The 19,205-nt window shown below is 36.1% G+C and overlaps 1 protein-coding gene across 1 annotated transcript in view; it reads left to right on the plus strand.

The window, feature by feature from the left end:
- The first annotated feature begins 3,412 nt into the window (after window positions 1-3,412).
- Window positions 3,413-19,205, plus strand: part of LOC108645842 (ephrin type-A receptor 7) — a 66,623-nt gene continuing 50,830 nt past the window's right edge. Inside the window, exons 1-2 of the mRNA XM_031896215.1 lie at window positions 3,413-3,434; window positions 4,866-4,990. Of these exons, the coding sequence (XP_031752075.1) occupies window positions 3,413-3,434; window positions 4,866-4,990 (147 nt within the window). The remainder of the gene's footprint in view (window positions 3,435-4,865; window positions 4,991-19,205) is intronic.

The raw sequence follows: 19,205 nt of genomic DNA on the forward strand, positions 1-19,205 counted from the left end.
TTCATAGATTAGGCAAACAAATATGTAAAGCTTTTGACAATTTGTACAGCAGGGACATCCTGCTGAAGAAGCCCCATGTGTTCAACAAGTACGATATTTTGTATCCCACTAACTGTTTGATAGGATGTTGGGAATTGTAGTTCTCAACATCTGGAAGATCGTGGGTGGGGTCGTTCTGGTTATTTTCTAATCCCATATGTTTCTTGGTTGCCTAAAATGAAATGTGATTAAAATGTTTTTAGCTTCTGCACATGGATCGGGTTGAACAGAGAAAAAGTAAGAGTTTAATCACTTTTCATTTCACCTTGAAGCTTTCCTTCTTATATTCTTTTCAGTCAGGAAATCAGGAGAACATGCTGAGATGACTTTGACATGCTAAAACATAAAAGAATAGAGCACATGAAATAAAAAATATACAATTACAGTTTAGAGCAGTACATTTATTCAGCTATTCTGTACTATTTACAGTTCGGTCTATAATCAGTTCTCAGACTGCTGTATATGTTCCCTTGCATTCTTTCCTAAGAACCACAGGCAGCAGCAGTCTGGGAATAATAAAAGTACCTGTACAATGAATTGAGAAAAACATAGCTCAAAGCCAGATTAATGTATTTAAAATGGCACCCTCCAAAGATCAGGCAAGAATTTGGTATAGTATATGTGTACTTTCAACATTTCTATTGAAGGATAATATTAATTATACAAACTAGCAATAGTTCCAAATACATTTGTTGTTTTTTTCCCTTGTCGTTTTTAAAGTTATATTTTTGCCTTTTTTTCATTCAAGCTTTTTTGCAATTTAAAGTCGCATGGTGCAAATGATATTTAAGTGAACGGTTTGGTTTGATGACTTGATTTAGATGGAAGGGTGTAACTAATCTGCTCCAAAGCAGATATTAAAAAAAAAATAGGCAAAGGTCTAAGAATTAATATTTAATTGTATGGTCTAAAAGCTAGAAGGTATTGTAAAACATAGAAATAGGACTGTAAAGGGAAAAACTTGAAACACAAATCAGTTTTGATTTACAGGTAAGGGATCTATTATCCAGAAACCTGTTATCCAGAAAGCTCCAACTTATGGTAAGGCCTTTTCCCATACACTCTATTTTAATTAAATAATTGAAATTTTTAAAAATTTCCTTTTCCTTTTCCTTTTTCTCTGTAATGATAAAACAGTGCTTTGTACTTGATACCAACTGAGATATGAGTAATTCTTATTGGAGTCAAACCAATCTTATTGGGTTTAATAAATCTTTAAATTATTTTTAATAGACTTAAGGTAAGCTTATTCAAATTACAGAAAGACCCCTTATCCGGAAAACCCCATTTCCTGAACATTCTGGATAATAGATCTCATACCTATAGTTGAAAATGCCAAGCCTTACACTGAGTGGAGGTGTGGATCTAAACCAAACATGATAACATGATCATCAACTGGCAACTTGCTTGTATGGAACTCTATTTCTCTGGTTTTCTTGACAGTGTTACAGATGCTGGTGTTCCAGGGCAAATACACATCATTTAAAAATATGTAGCTTATGAATTTTTCAGTTCATATAACTGTTAAATGAAATCTACAAGGTATATACATTTATTTGAGTGCAAAGGAAAGATTAGTTGGTAAAGGCCTTTTGAACTGTAATGAGGTTGTTAATAAATTTGCCTCATTTTAAAGCAGATCATTAGTCGAAGGTGCCATCTCTGCCTCTGACATGGGAAAGTTTTTGCTGCCTAGAAACAGGCAGCAGAATTATGGGCCAAGATGACTTTACTTGATATATTCCATTATAATAAGTGCATGACTTCATTTTCTGCTTCTCTGCCTGTTAATCAAACTCTTTAGATTTGGAGTGGGTCGTTAGCCACCATGGAGCTTTAAAATATGTAGAAATCTAAAGCCACACTAACACAATAATTAAAAAAAAAACAGATGTAGATGTATCCATTCTAAATCAAGATTAGCTCATCTGTTACCCCTGGTGATTGCAGTCAGAGATGCATTTTAGTAAATGTAATGTACTGTATAATGTTTAGATAGAATGGCTACTGGCTATGTATGCCAAAACCTGTGTATCTGTAAACCACTATCTAGCATATACATTTTCCTGTAAGAGTTGGGCAACACAGTTTGTCAACAACTATACTTTTACATTTTTTTATTCTTTAATTTTCGACACTCACTTCAAACCACCCCACCCCCGATCTTTGTTCAAGTTTTTGTCTGGGATTTTACTTCTAATTCTGTTAAATGACAGAGAAGGAAAGACATTTTGGCATTTTACTGCCAATAGATTTGCCACATTAGTGCCACCTAGAACTCTATATTATTCTGCAGAAAGCTTTACCATACCTGAGTAAAGAGCCCTAGAATCTTCCTTCGTTTGTTTAAGACAGCAGCTGCCATTTTAAGTAGCTTCCTGCTACAGCTCTAGCTGTTGGTAGCTCAAATCACACATTCCTAAGGGAGGGGGGAAGGAGTTCTTAACATTCTTGTGGGAGAGGGAACAGGAAAGGGGAGAGAGGAAAGAACTGGGTAGATTCGGCCCCTGGAATGAAGGATTTTTCTGACAGAGGAAGTCAGACACCCGAACAACGTGTTTACGAAAAAGGAGACAATAAATTCTGTGTTTCTTTTCATAGAGGACCTTTCTGATAAAGCTTACTTAGTTTTTACCTTTTTTTCTTCGTCAATGATGATATCATTTCACTTTTCTGCTTTCTGGTCCAATATTTTGATTTTTCAGTACTTTCTGAATGTTCGTTGTTTATCTTGCACAACTAAGTAGTCAGGTATGTCCCATTGCTTAGCATATTAAGAGAACAGCAAGCATTTTCTGATTCTTTTATCAAGACGGATTATATGGCATTATCTAGGTCCTAAGTCAATTATACCATTCTAAAATTACTAAAATTTACGGTGGTACATTTTTGCAGTCTTCTGCACCTACCCAGGGAATGAAATGACAAAAATGTGCAGCATGGTGTTGTTGGAAATGAAGTTCTGACTAGGGGACTGCTAACTACTGTAACACCGTTTCAGCGGAACATGTAGTAAACACCAACAGTGGAGAGAATACTAAAGGATAAAATAATGGCACTTTCAGTAACAAATGCTTTTAAAAATAATGTTAACATTTTAAATGAACTGTATATTGGATAGTTGTTTAAATTAAAATTGCTCTCATTATGCAAACTGTTTTATTGGGGTGTATAATGCCTTTAACTTTTACTGTTGCTATGTCAACAAAATCCAACCTTGAGCATATCTTTTATAGTACTGCTGTCATGTACAGCTTATGATTCACAAGTTCAGGATTCTATGGGAGAAAGGTGGTGCTGATTGACAGTAGTTGTTAAAGCCAACAGCAGGTGCCATGGGCCCATCTGGGCCATAAATACGGCCACGTTCTACATGGTCAGATATGTCCATAGAGGTAATAATAACCCTATAAAAAGAGTTATAGCTTGATATAAATTTGAATGTTTTGTTGATAATATGAAGCCTGTCAGCATTCATTTGAAGTGGGTTTGGATGGAGTGACCTTTTCCAGCCATGCCTACAACACAATGTAACCATTATGACAGCGTTTAACTGTATTTAAAAACTATGGAAAACAATATATAAGAAAGTAAATTTTCTGTGGACTTTGCCATTTACCCATACAACACTTTTGGGGTTACATAATTTGTGAGGAACCATTCAAGCCTCTCTTAAATGCATTAAGGGAATCTGCCATAAGAAGAACTATTTGTGTTCCAAGTGAGAATTTAATTCCTCAGTTTTCTAAAGACGGGAAGCCTCTTGTCCTTTCTTTTCTGTGTGAAAAAAGATTCTACCCTGTATTTCTGTAAAGGTTCTTAACATATTTATTTGAAGTTATTATATACTCACAATCACCTGTTCTCTAGACAAAAAAGTTTGTTTATCCCTTTTACTAGCTACTCTGCATACACCCCTTTTAGCTCATTCATATCCTTTCTGGGTACTGGCATCCATAAGTGAGCTGCATATTAAAGGTATGGCCTCACCAGTGATCACTTTTTGCTTTAGTGCCCTCTTGTGCTTTAGTAGACACTGATTGACACTGCCTGTTTACAAAAGTCTGGTATGGATAACCCCTCACCAAATCCTTCTCATTAAAGGAAGCAACAACGCAGTTCTACTTAGCGCATAACTGTTTATTTTTACCCAGTGCATGTATCACATCTGCAAACTGTTCTTTCTTTTGTTTTGCTTAATTTAAAATCTGAAGATAAACCAAAGTTATCAGTTATATTTCTGTGTAAGTACTTGCTAGGGGGCCATACACTGTAAGATCTGCTCGTTTGGCACCAAGTGAGTGGATATTCTTCCGATATGCCCACCTATGGGTGGGTGATATGGGGCTAATTTGATCTTTTGGCCCTAGGGCCAAACAACCTGATTCAAGTGGCGGACATAGGCACCATCTGTTCAGGGACTGCATCAATGAGCGAATGCGGCCCCCGATCCAACGGAAATATGAAACCTGCCCGATCAAGATCTGGCCAATTTCAGGTCAGATGTAGGTCGGGGAGGCCCATTGGGGGTGCCCAAATATGGGCCGATTTCAGCTGCCGACATTGGTACTTAAGACCAATTCAGCAGCTTATCTGCCGATGTATGGGCACCGCCAACAGGCCTCCTCGAAATCAGTTAAATTTGGCAAAGGACATTTTATAGCATATACCTTTTGGGATACAAGTAGACCTTGGTAACTTAAAGCATTGATATGGCTGCCTTTGCAAAGTACCCATTAAACACTAGTGCACTACTATCTTGATGTCTGATTTCAGTTTAAATGCACTGCCTAATTTTTCTTACTTTTTCCTCCTCTTCTTTCCAGCTTTGTCATTGATCACTGACATCCGTGCAGACAAAATTGACCAGAAAAGAATAACTTTGTCATGGCAGGACCCAGCTTTCCCATTCATAAACAACACAGAGTATGAGATCAAGTACTATGAAAAGGTACTGTGCACAATGCTAAGTCATAATCTTTCAAATGCATAAATGTAGCTCACAGCCAGTCAGTTGAAAGCAAGTTTCACTTAAAAGTAATTTCTCAAGGTGGTGCAGAGGTTGCCAAGAAGTTGAATGTAGGCTGTTGATCTCAGGAGGGTGTACCATTTAATAAGTCAGTCTACTCTATTGCATACATAATGCATTGCTTAATAAGATTTGATTTGTAAGAGGTTGTCATAGAGACTGTAAATATCCCCTTATTTTACCTGATTAGGTATTGAAATTGGATAGTCTGTTCTGTAATTAATAACACAACTTCCACCTACACGTGTAATTACTTTTTTGTCAAGGTGTGAATTATATGAAAGCTGCTTCAGCAGCTATAAAGACTTTTTTTGCCCGTGCAGTCATTTAGCACATGATCTAATGTCATGTCTGCTTGCATTTAGAAATGGAAAATACTGTTTAAAATTGAAAGTTTGAAAGGCATCTGCATAGTTTAAAATATGACACTCTGTAGACGTACAAGTCATTGAGTTACTGCAGGAAGAAAAGGTCAGGTTCAGCAAGCCATCGGAAAGTCATCAGACTGAATAGAGTTCAGGCAATGCTAGCAGCCTCTGCTGAATAGATTTAATTGGGACATATGTTTTATTGAGCATTTCAGAAGTATTTAAGACCAAAAGGTCAGTTGTGATACAGTGCTGTGAGCATTTTATTTTTTTTAATGGTAAAGGTGTATTGTTTTTATTTCCTTTTTGCCTATTTCTTTAGATTTAGTATAAGGTATACACTTTATCTGCAAATTGTAAAATGTTGCTTTTCATTGCTACAGAGCCATGAAAATTTCCATTTCTTGAGATTTAGATATGAATGAGTTAGTGAAAGTGCTTGTGTGAAGGGATAAATCTATCTGTTTTTCCAGTTTTAGTTTTCAGTTAAATGATTTTCTTTGTTAAAAAGTACAAGGCTCTTTTAAAAAGAAATGGTACCTTGTACGAAATATTTTAGCAGAAGGAATTCTATTAAGTTTTGCATGCAACAGTAATAAATTCTGAAGAAAAAATTTCTTTAGGCACCTCACTTTCCTGTTTTAAGTGCTTCTCAAGCAAAGTCGGTACCTGTTTAATCATTCAGAATATATGAAGTTTATTTAAAAAATGCATCAGAAAGGTGACATGATGCTAGTGTAATGCAATTGAGGGGTACGATCTGAGAGAGCTTAGAATGTATTCCCCTTTATAGAACCTCATATGTTTTACCTTTATTGCTCCTTTGCATTTCTAAATGCTTATTGAGGCTTGTAGGGTGGACTTCTACCCTGTATATCATAAAAATAAATTTTGGACAGCACCATACCATGAGACTGTTTAGCAGCTGGGTTAATGTTCATAAGCTTAGGCTATGTGCCACTGTGTACAATTTCAGAATCAATCAATTGCTTAGGGAATGATTCTAGGTTAATAAATTGCCCTTTATGGAGCATTGTTACACTCCTGGACATAATTAACTGGACATAAAATGCTTTATGGGGTGTTTAAAATAACTGTTTATAAATACTGTGAATAAAAGCAACATTTGATAAATGTACAGCAAGAATATTCTATAAGCACTAATTTCTTGTATTCATTTTGTGACATCAGGTCTTGGGAAGGCTTACTTATCAAATTTGTGAATTTTAGGGTTAAATTTAGGTTTACAATTTAAATAAACCCAAACTTGAATGTCTGCTAATTTATTATAGTGGTTGCAAAGTTAAAATCCTAACTCTGTGTTTACAGTGGAGGAAATAATTATTTGACCCCTCACTGATTTTGTAAGTTTGTCCAATGACAAAGAAATGAAAAGTCTCAGAACAGTATCATTTCAATGGTAGGTTTATTTTAACAGTGGCAGATAGCACATCAAAAGGAAAATCGAAAAAATAACTTTAAATAAAAGATAGCAACTGATTTGCATTTCATTGAGTGAAATAAGTTTTTGAACCCCTACCAACCATTAAGAGTTCTGACTCCCACAGAGTGGTTAGACACTTCTACTCAATTAGTCAACCTCATTAAGGACACCTGTCTTAACTAGTCACCTGTATAAAAGACACCTGTCCACAGAATCAATCAATCAAGCAGACTCCAAACTCTCCAACATGGGAAAGACCAAAGAGCTGTCCAAGGATGTCAGAGACAAAATTGTAGACCTGCACAAGGCTGGAATGGGCTACAAAACCATTAGCAAGAAGCTGGGAGAGAAGGTGACAACTGTTGGTGCGATTGTTCGAAAATGGAAGGAGCACAAAATGACCATCAATCGACCTCGCTCTGGGGCTCCACGCAAGATCTCACCTCGTGGGGTGTCAATGATTCTGAGAAAGGTGAAAAAGCATCCTAGAACTACACGGGAGGAGTTAGTTAATGACCTCAAATTAGCAGGGACCACAGTCACCAAGAAAACCATTGGAAACACATTACACCGCAATGGATTAAAATCCTGCAGGGCTCGCAAGGTCCCCCTGCTCAAGAAGGCACATGTGCAGGCCCGTCTGAAGTTTGCCAATGAACACCTGAATGATTCTGTGAGTGACTGGGAGAAGGTGCTGTGGTCTGATGAGACCAAAATAGAGCTCTTTGGCATTAACTCAACTCGCTGTGTTTGGAGGAAGAAAAATGCTGCCTATGACCCCCAAAACACCGTCCCCACCGTCAAGCATGGGGGTGGAAACATTTTGCTTTGGGGGTGTTTTTCTGCTAAGGGCACAGGACAACTTATTCGCATTAACGGGAAAATGGACGGAGCCATGTATCGTGAAATCCTGAACGACAACCTCCTTCCCTCTGCCAGGAAACTGAAAATGGGTCGTGGATGGGTGTTCCAGCACGACAATGACCCAAAACATACAGCAAAGGCAACAAAGGAGTGGCTCAAGAAGAAGCACATTAAGGTCATGGAGTGGCCTAGTCAGTCTCCGGACCTTAATCCAATAGAAAACCTATGGAGGGAGCTCAAGCTCAGAGTTGCACAGAGACAGCCTCGAAACCTTAGGGATTTAGAGATGATCTGCAAAGAGGAGTGAGACCAACATTCCTCCTAAAATGTGCGCAAACTTGGTCATCAATTACAAGAAACGTTTGACCTCTGTGCTTGCAAACAAGGGTTTTTCCACTAAGTATTAAGTCTTTTTTTGTTAGAGGGTTCAAAAACTTATTTCACTCAATGAAATGCAAATCAGTTGCTATCTTTTATTTAAAGTTATTTTTTCGATTTTCCTTTTGATGTGCTATCTGCCACTGTTAAAATAAACCTACCATTGAAATGATACTGTTCTGAGACTTTTCATTTCTTTGTCATTGGACAAACTTACAAAATCAGTGAGGGGTCAAATAATTATTTCCTCCACTGTATATATAGCCCTAAGATAGGAAAGCACTATAACAGATGTTGTTCTAAATAAATCAGATGGCAAAGCAGTTAACAGGGTAACAGGGTGAAAACACAGCTAACTGGAGCTCAGTATTCCTCAGTGTCTTCAGCAGAATGAGGAGTGGGCGTGTCTTACTCTCTGCTCATGTTTCATTTCCTTTTTTGTGCCGGACTTGATTTTATCACTAACTGACCAATGACAAATCAGTAAACAAAATCCTGTGTCTTTCTTTCAAGTCTGGTACAGAGCAGTCTCCTGCTTCTTTCACACCAGAATGGCCGCTGACACTTTAGATTTCCAGGAGCTGTGATCAGAGCTCATTTCAGGGGAATAGCATAAGATGCAAAATACAAAGGCTTCTAATTAAATAAATGGCAGAGAGTGTTTAATGGTTTTATATTGCAAATTTATTTTCAAATAACACAAGGATTAAGATTTTTGACTATACATCCCCTTTTAAAAAATTAAATTCTTAAAAAGTTGATCAAATAAACCTTGAAAAAAAACTTGAATGTATTAAATTCATATTCTGCGCATCATTTTCAAAGGTATTCTGAAACTCTAAAAAAAAAATTAGAAAAACTTGAAATTGAATTAAAAAAATAATTAACATTTTGCATAGGACAACTCGCATTGCCATAAACTCACAAGCTCTTAGATGCTGAAGTTTTTGCATTCAAGTTTTTAATGTCAAACATTTGAGTTTTGGAAGCCCTAATTTGAATTCAGGAGTTTAAGCTAAAAAAAATTTGAGTTGTGACAAAAATTCAAGTTCAAACATTAATAAATCAGCCTTTTAGTGTCACTTTATTACCCTGCATTTTAATGCATATTGCCGTAATCTATCAGGGATCTCCATCTGAATCTGTTTAGAATATTTATATTGTATTCAATTTGCACATTTAGATGCATTTTACAGGTAGCTAAAATTCTTCTTTAGCATGCTGTGTTTCAATAAAAACCAAAGTATTGAATTTTTTCCTTAAATACCCTTTTTTAAATGAAAGAATATTTAGTCATGCAATAATTTACTAGTTTCTAAACCACAAGAATGTTTCCTTATTACAGGCAATTAACTAACATCTGAAATTCCTTTGAAGTGAACATCCATTTCACAAACATGTAAAACAAGGGAATTTGAAGTTATATCAACACAACATGATTATATTAATATGGAAACATGGCTATCACAAAATGAATACGTCCTTTAGTTATGCAGAACAATAAACTAATAAGCTGTGACTTGCTGTTGCTAAATCAATACTGAACCTTTCATATTATGTATAATTGTATTTCCAAGACATAACTGCATATCCAATTTGAGTTGAACAAATCAGATATCATATCTAGAGGTCTAATCATGGCGGATCATTTAGAAAATGAGATTGCTTTAATTTGCAAGAAGAAATTGTGCTGTCAACCTATCATGCCTGTAAATGACAAATATTATTAGTGACACTGGGAAAGGCAAATCACTTGGAATCTAACACTCTTGGAATCTGAAACATTGTAGGAATTTTGGAAGTGTAATATCAATGGCAGGAAGCAAAATAATCTTTTACTTCTCCATAAAATTGCTTGGAAAGGAGAAGGAGCCTTGGCAGACTTTGGCACACTCATTGTCTTGTTGTATGTATCCATGTAAACATTTTGTGTATAGAACCACAAGGTTTAAGACACTTAACAAAGTTTTTAAAAAAAAAAATCTGAATGTAATATATCAGGGAAAGAATCTTAGAAGAGCTTACATTATTAAGTGGAACAAAAAGAAGCATAAAGTATGAGCTTTGTGGAAATATATGAATAATTTCATATTTTTGCCAATGCAGTAACCTTTATCAACCAGTCAGAAAGTAGCATTTACTGGTTACCTGTATAAAAGCAACCATATGATAGGTCACTGTGGGATTTTAGATCTGGTACAAGGTTTGCAACTTCTGTTATAATTGTGAAGGTCTGTACTGAAGAGGGATTCATTGTTAGCATTAATCATCAGTCCATTTTATCTGGCTGAGATGCCTCAGATGGTTTACTACAGTACTAAATGAATAAGATGGTAAATATGCCAAACATATAGGAAAGAAATAACAAAACATTAACTGTGAAATAGCTTAGTTCACTGTAGACCTAAGAATGCCCAGTAGGCAGCTGTCAATATAAAAAGGGATAGCACATGTGCTCAGGGTCTTTTACCTGGAACTTCATCTCACTAGAGGTGGTTATCCTGCTATTAGATAGTGATTAGATTAGATTAGATGTCCTGCTACTAGATAGTTCAAGTTAAAGAAAGCTAGCTGATGTAATAGTCACTTCTAGGAGTGAAAGGCAGGTTTAGGTGAAGGTAGTCGGGAAGTTCTTTGTTCCACCAAGGAGGTTAGAGTGTTATAACCCAGCAGTGACTAGACCGCCAGCTTAGGGAGCCACTGTGGGATCACCTATCCTGGGGATAAAGTCACTCACTTGGCGACCTCGCCAAATGAGCAGATCTTATAGTGTAGATCTTATAGGCCACCTTAAGATAAAAATGAGTTGGCCTCGCCATGTAAAATTGCATAAGCCTGGCCATGTGGGGCAAATGTTCCCTTGGTGTGTAAAACAGTGCAAAAATAATTCCTAAACAAGGCATAATTCCTTTCTTATGTTCCGTTCTTAGGACGTGCATAGTAATAAGTGCTATATAGAAATTGTTTGGGAATTGGTTGGTTGGTTTCTACTAATTTTTACAATAATGAAAGCTAGAGGACACTCATGTTGAAGTTAAATTTGATGATAAATTATTTTATTCTCACTTATTTATTAAAATACTGTCAAATATTGCACTTTTAATGGTAGATTAAAAACCTAATTATCAGGTTCATCTTAGTTATTTAATATAACCTAGTATTAGGGGCTGATTTACTTACCCACGAACGGGTCGAATGGAGTCCGATTGCGTTTTTTTCGTAATGATCGGTATTTTGCGATTTTTTCGTATGTTTTGCGATTTTTTCGGATTCTTTACGAATTTTTCGTTACCAATACGATTTTTGCGTAAAAACGCGAGTTTTCGTATCCATTACGAAAGTTGCGTAAAAAGTTGCGCATTTTTCGTAGCGTTAAAACTTACGCGAAAAGTTGCGCATTTTTCGTAGCGTTAAGTTTTAACGCTACGAAAAATGAGCAACTTTTCGCGTAAGTTTTAACGCTACGAAAAATGCGCAAAATGTTCGTTTTCAAGTCGGAACTTTTCCAATTCGGGTCGGATTCGTGGGTTAGTAAATCAGCCCCTTAGAGTGTTTTTTTTTCTAACTTGAGACTAATCTTACTGCTTGACTTTTCTGGGCCAAATCCTGCTTTATACACACAGTCTGCTAAACCTATAATTATTTTCAAAATGTGCCTGGGTTTACAGAAATGTTTATCTGAGCTACAGGACTATCCATGCTACACAAGCTTCCTTTTCCTTCTCTCCTGCTTGGATTGGCAGTGCAGTGATTGTGAATGTGTGGAAGAGGGAATGAAACCAGGGATTAAGTGGGGTTTATCATGTGGCTATAACCTCATGAGGCTAAGTCTTAGAAGGGAGGCAGAGTTCAACTTCAACGTAGGATTACACCAAAACCAGAGCAAAGCCTTTGACATCCATAAATACACAAAGAATCGCCCTGTTAAAACCAAGTTTTACAAGTGAGTTCATACAGCTGTAATGTTATATTAATGCAGCAGATCAGCTTTACAGTTTGGGACATTTTTACTGAACATTTGAACTACCTCTTCTAAAACTGTGGTTATAAGTTACATGTTTTATGGATAATGAGCTAATAAGTTTGGAATAATAAAGTAGCTAAAATACAAGGTTTCCTGAATCTAAATGCTGCAGAGTTTCAATATTATTTGTTGACAACTCATAAATAGACCCAGCGTTGTAATTCAGAAATAGATGGAATGCCAATTACTTCCTCTCTGAATTTTGAGCTTCATGACCTTGTAATATGTATTACTGTCATCTCCTGTTAATTTTACAATTAAGGTGACATGGGTGTGAAGAGGAAATACTGTATGTACCTCTTTGTCTAAGTAGAAGCAGCTATTGCCAGTAAAGGTGTAGGATCTGTTATCTTGAAACCCATTATCCAGAAAGCTCTGAATTTACAGGAAGGCCAGCTTCCATTGACTCTACTTTAATCAAATAACTCAGATTTTTTTTAATGATTTCCTTTTTCTTACAGAAAGATCCCTTATCTGGAAAACCTAAAAATCCTCAAAATGGGCCTTATTTACTTTTACAAAGGTTAACCTCTTCATTGAATCAATTAAGTAGTAAATGTTCTATGCATATGGTCATTTTAAAATTGATGGATTTGTTCACCTGCCAAGTAATTTAGTCATTATGGCTTGAGAAAAAAACAGTACATTTGAGATTGGGATAAATGTGGGGGGACATTTCTTAGGAACTACATGTATGAAATTAAAAAGAAGGTTCAACTTTTTGATGCTACATAGGAAACAGTGATCACAGCCATGCTGCAATATGCAGTAACACTGATTGATAAGACATCATTACTAGTGCTTACTTATGAAACTCATACTTCTTGGTTGCAAAGCCACCAAAATGGGAAAATTGGTGCTCCTTGCCAGGGCTACACTTGTAAAACAAACTATAAAAAAAAAATAAATATATATATATGTATATACATACATACATACAGACAGACAAAGACAAGAGGCCCTCTGCACTCCAATTATGCAAACCAATTATTGATATATAAAGGACATTAAAGGAACAGTTCAGTGTAAAAATGAAACTGGCTAAGTAGATAGACTGTGTAAAGTAAAAAATGTTTTCAATATAGTTAGGCAAAAATGTAATCTATAAAGGCTGGAGTGAAGGGATGTCTAAAATAATATCCAGAAGACTACTTCCTGCTCTGTAAGCTGTTATAAGTCAGTAACCAATCAGTGACTTGAGGGGGGGGGTGCACATAACTGTTCAGTTAGTTTGCTTTTGAACCTGACCTGCATGCTCACAAACTAACTGAACGCTTATGTCCCATGTGGTCCCCCCTAAAGTCACTAACTAACTAAGAGGTTAGGGAGCTGAAAGCAGCCAGGAAGTAGTATTCTGGCTATTAACTATATTAGAAATATTTTTCATTTTGCGAAGTCTATCTATTTTAAACAGTTTCATTTTTACACTGAACTGTTTAAGACATTCTGTGCACTAAGCTACTAGAAAATGCCCCTCTTCTTTAAACAAAACAGGAATTGTTTGTCCATATATTGCAGAATATTCAAGCTGGCCAACTACTTCATCCTCGGTCTGGCCAGTCCTACACTCAATTCCATCTGGTTTATTAAGAATTCTACTGCTTCATTATACATATTTCACAGGGACTAAGTTTTACCTGAAACTTGCTTGGTGTCAAGGTTAAAGGAACAGTAACACCAAAAAATTTACATATTTCAAAGAAATTAAACTATAATGTACTGCTGCCCTGCACTGGTAAAAGTTTTGTGTTTGCTTCAGAAACATTACTAGAGTTTATATAAACACTGGTGTGTAGCCATGGGGGAAGCCATTCAAAAGAAGAAAAGGCACAGGTTATATAGCAGCTAACAGATAAACCCTGTAGAATACAATGGTGTCTTATCTGTTATCTGCTATGTACCCTGTGCCTTTTCTCCTTTTTTCCAGCTTGAATGGCTGCCCCCATGGCTAAACAGCAGCTTATTTATATAAACTATATTAGTGTTCCTGAAGCAAACACCCCAGTTTTAACAGTGCAGGGCCACAGTACATTATATTTCAATTACTTTAAAACACTTTCATTTTTTGGTGTTACTGTTCCTTTAAAACTCCCAAATTGTTGCCCTTTTATTCACCACCACTGGGATCAAATGACTGTAGCTGAAAATGATGGGAAAGTTGTACTCACCACTATATATTAGACCATTAGGCAGTGGTGCAATAAGGCTGTAACCACAAAATTCATACAGACAGGTACAAGAAGTTCTCTGCACTCACCCATTATCAATATACAAGTATAAAGAAAAATAAGACATTCTGTGCATTAAGGTACTTAAATATTTCTTCACAAAACAGGAATTGGTTGCCCATATATTTGCAATCTACAGTACTTCAGGCTGGCCAACTACATCAAGTCATCCACAGTCTGGCCAGTCCTACATGCACTACATTCTGATTAATTAAGAATTATACTACAGTACTTCATTATGCATTTTTCACAGGGACTTAGTTTTTCTTGCAATGCGCTTGCTTTCAAGGTTAATGGAATAGTAACACAAAAAATTGAAAATGTTTTAATGTAATTAAAATATAATGTAGCGTTGCCCTGCACTAGTAATAGTTGTGGTTTGCTTCAGAAACACTACTATAGTTTATATAAACAAATGTGCTGTGTAGCCATGGGGACAGCCATTCAAGCTGGGAAAAGGGAGAAAAGGCTAATAACAGACAGCAGATAAGCTCTGTAGAATACAATGGGAATAGTTCCAGTTTATCTGTTTTTTTGCTATGTAAACTGTGCTGTTACTCATTTTTTAAAATTTGAATAGGTATCCACATGGCTACACAGCAGCTTTGTTGATATAAACTATAGTAGGGTTTCTGAAGCAAACACACAACTTTTACCAGTGCAGAGCATAAAATATTTTGATTGCTTTGAAACACTTTTATCTTCCAGTATTACTGTTCCTTTAAAATATCAAATGATTGCCCTTTTTATTGGCCACCACTGGGATCACCTGACTGTAGTTTGGAAGGTTGGGAGCTACAGCAAGGAGCTGGTTACCAGTAGGTAGGGGTGACCACAAAATGATGAATCATATGAAAATTCATGTAGTTGGCCGCTTGAATTATATTGCAATATATGGAAAAACAATCCCTTTGTTTGAAGAGAGGGCACAGTTTAATGCACAGAATGTCCTAATGTCCTCAGCATATTGATAATGGGTGAGTGTAGAGATTCTCTTGTCTCTTTCTATATGAATCTGTTGTCAGTTTCATTTGCACTCCCACCTAATGGTTTAAAATTTAGTGGTGAGCATTTCCTTTTTTTCCAATTATCATGTTGTACTTGGGTATTTAACATAACCTGGTATTAGAGTATTTTCTCTAACTTGTGATCAATCTTACTGTTTGACTTTTCTGGGCCAGATCCTGCTCTATAAACACTGTCTGTTAAACATATAATTATTTTCAGAATGCGCCTGAGAAATGTCTCAGCTACAGGACTATCCAGGCTACACAAGCTTCTTTTCCTTCTCTCCTGCTTGGATTGGCAGTGCAGTGATTGTGAATGTGTGGAAGAGGGAATGAAACCAGGGATTAAGTGGGGTTTATCATGTGGCTATAACCTCATGAGGCTAAGTCTTAGTAGGGGAGCAGAGTTCAACCTTAACGTAGGATTACACCAAAACCAAAGCAAAGCCTTTGACATCCATAAATTCACAAAGAATTGCCCTGTTAAAACCACGTTTTACAAGGCACACTGATTCCATTTATATCTATAATGTTATATTTATGCAGCAGAATAATAAAATAACTAAAAATACAAGGAATACTGAATCTAAATGCTGCAGAGTTTCTTTATTCTTCGTTGACAACTCATAAATAGGCTGGGAATCATATTCAGCAGAGTGAGAAAAAGTCATGGTCACGTGCATCAAAAAAGTTATGCAATAGCAGCATCTTGCAAATTTTTTGCCATTTTGCAAATTTTTCAGCGAAGTGAAACAATACAGATTCACTCATCACTACACCTAGACAGCAGGATGCAGACTCAGCATCCTAAAAATGTGCTTTGTTTTAATTTATATTGAGGTAAAGTTGACCTCTGTGCTGTTCCTGCATCAATTACATACATATTCTATACATTCTATACATATTCTATGCTTATAGTTATATCAAGTGTCTGTATCCACTATCTGTCTCCATATGTAGGGCCATATTTACTATATAGACACACAAGGGCCCGTGCCTAGAGCAGCTTTATAGTGTTGGCCTTTGGGTGCCTATATGGTTAATTAAATTTTGTCAGAAAAAATACTGGATACTTGTATTTATTATTGTAATGACCCCAGTTTGTTCTATTAATGTATTGTTCTGCTGTACAATGCTTTGTACAAAAGTAGCCCTATGTAAATCAAAATATACATACACATACATACATAAATACATACAAATCAAGTGGCAGATCTGGAGGAGTTATATGAACATGAATGATCAGTGCATGTGCAATTATCATTTCCTTCTGCACGTGTGCCGATTGAGGGCTAGGGGTGCACAAAGGTGTGGTGTCTAGCATCAGATCAAACTACAGTGCTGTGCATATGTTTGCATGTTCTTCTCATTCTCCCCAGGAATATTAGCAATTAAGTAAATGAAAGTTGTTGAGATCAAAACTGATTTTTAAACTAGATTTTTAAAGAAACTTGTAGACAAAATGTTCTCAGACAGCACGAAAGGTTCCTTTATTCTCCATAGCCAACTGATGTGCTGACGTGTAACTTTTTGCAAAATGCTATCATCAATAATATTTCAAGGACCCCCCTGTACAGAAAGTTAGAACTAAAAGTTGCAGACCAAACAGATAAAGGGGTAGAAGCAATCAAGTAATTTGCACCTCTTTGATGCAGGGCATGAAACGAGTGGCGTGTGGATGCTGAGATTACAGGCAATCTTATACTTTTGGTTTTATCAGTTCTCACTTGTGAAAGGTCCCATCCAGTTTCTGCCAGGGTCTCCAAATAAATTACGAGCCGAGCTGGAAAGGTGTCACATCTCGTTGACTGTGAGATGCTATTAATTATGGATGGAGCTTTCAACAGATTACAAATCAGTGCAGATAAGCAAAGAAACAATCTCTTTGCTAGACAAAATTTATAATGGAACCACAGATCTGTTTTGCTTTGTGTCTACTTAAATATCATGCTCCCTATTTATGCAATAAATATGCATTACATAATAAGTTTAGAAGAAGTTCTATATCATTCAGAATAAAATGTTGAAGTCAGTCTGGTGCCATTTATTGCAAGTGCAACCAAAGAAACACATATTGCTTCAAGAACAAGCAGCATACAAAAAAAATGAAATCTTTCATGTGCCTTTATACCTACATAATCTATAAAATGCTGCATTAATACTATAAATAAGCAAGCACACCGCAAGTTCTTTTACCCAGAGGACTCTTCTGCTTTGTGGACTATGCTCTGCATACAATATCTTGGTGTTGGGATGCAGGCCAGCATAGCCCTAAAAGCCCTTTTAAATAGTGGCACAGGAAAAAGACAGCAACAGAATGCAATTGCATGGACACATACCTAATTAAAAAGGAAGTTTACCTTTAAATAAACTTTTCATAATATTTAGATGCACCTACTCTAAGCAACATTTAATTCAATTATTATTTTATATCATTTTTCAGTTTAGCTACCTATTCTGCCAGCTTGCAACTGAAACTGGCCAGGGCAACCAAAATCAGATTCACTGTGGCTGTGATGACTTAGTAACCTGTTATCCAGAATTCCCTAAAAACTGACAATGACATTTATTGTTTATATAAATTATTATTTTTATATAAACTGTTGTTAGTGCTGGTATTTTGTTATCTATTATAATAACATAATACCCAGTAATTTATGAAAGGAGGAGGTAGACACTGTTGATTGGGGAAGCTTTTAACACAATGCATTCAACCAGAGAACATGCAATTAATAATATGAATATATAACAGTTGCTCTCTTTTTTTGGGGATGCTAAGCCTTATTTGCTGGCCATGCAATTTATGGTAAATTATGTAGTATAAATCCATGTCAATGTAATAAATATTTTAATGTTTAAATGTTTTTTAGATTTTAGGAATGGTTCTCCGAAGTACTCTAAATCTACATCCACATCCCAAACATTTTGGCACATATGTTTTTCATGAATTCAGATCCCCATTTCTTTAAGCAGCAAACTGAGAATAAAAACTAAAGAAAATGGAAAGATTTTTTCCCAACAGTGGGGCTATGAAAAAATGCACTTTATTAATTGCCAGTCTTCATTTAATCACAAGATAATTTAATTAAAATGATGTATTTTCTCACTCTGGCAAAAGATCAGCTAGGAAATGGGAAAGAGGGAGGTCAAGTACTGAAGATAAAAGAAAGTAATGACTCCCAAGGCTCCTATTTTAATATTTTGTAGTCCATGATATAACACACAGTGATATTGCTGAAAATGTATGGCTGATCATTACTGTATTTAAACTCCTTAAAACATTGAAGTTAGCATTCTGCCAGTGGGCCACGGACCTCTTAACATTCGTAATGAACACATACTGAAAAATAACATAATTAAAAAAGAAAATGAACTGTTAGTATAAGTACATCTATGTTAGAAATTCTGCACCACTGAAAAGTTCTTTGGTTGCCATTTACCCTTTATTGCTTCTTCTGGGAAGACCACTTAAACTTAAGGATAGGGTAGATTAGGTGGCATTATCACTCAATAATAATAATAACGATGTATTGATATTTGTAAGATTGTATAGAAAATTCTGTTGGATTAGGCCCACGTGAAGCTGTGTCTGATATGTCTGCATGATATGTCACAATTTCAATTTCATCCAACAACTTGGGGACCTGGCCAGTGAGGGTGAAGACGCACAGAGCTACTAGTAGTAGCTAATTGTCACAGCTACAGAAAGGCTAATCATTTACTGATAATTGTCCCTATGTGTGTTTTAGCAGATGCAATTCTAAGTATTGCCAAGTAGCTGCTACTAAGTAGCTTGGTGTGTCTAGTTATACCACTGCTTTATG

This window comes from Xenopus tropicalis, chromosome 2 (assembly GCF_000004195.4).
Source record: "Xenopus tropicalis strain Nigerian chromosome 2, UCB_Xtro_10.0, whole genome shotgun sequence".
Classification (NCBI taxonomy): Eukaryota; Metazoa; Chordata; class Amphibia; order Anura; family Pipidae; genus Xenopus; species Xenopus tropicalis.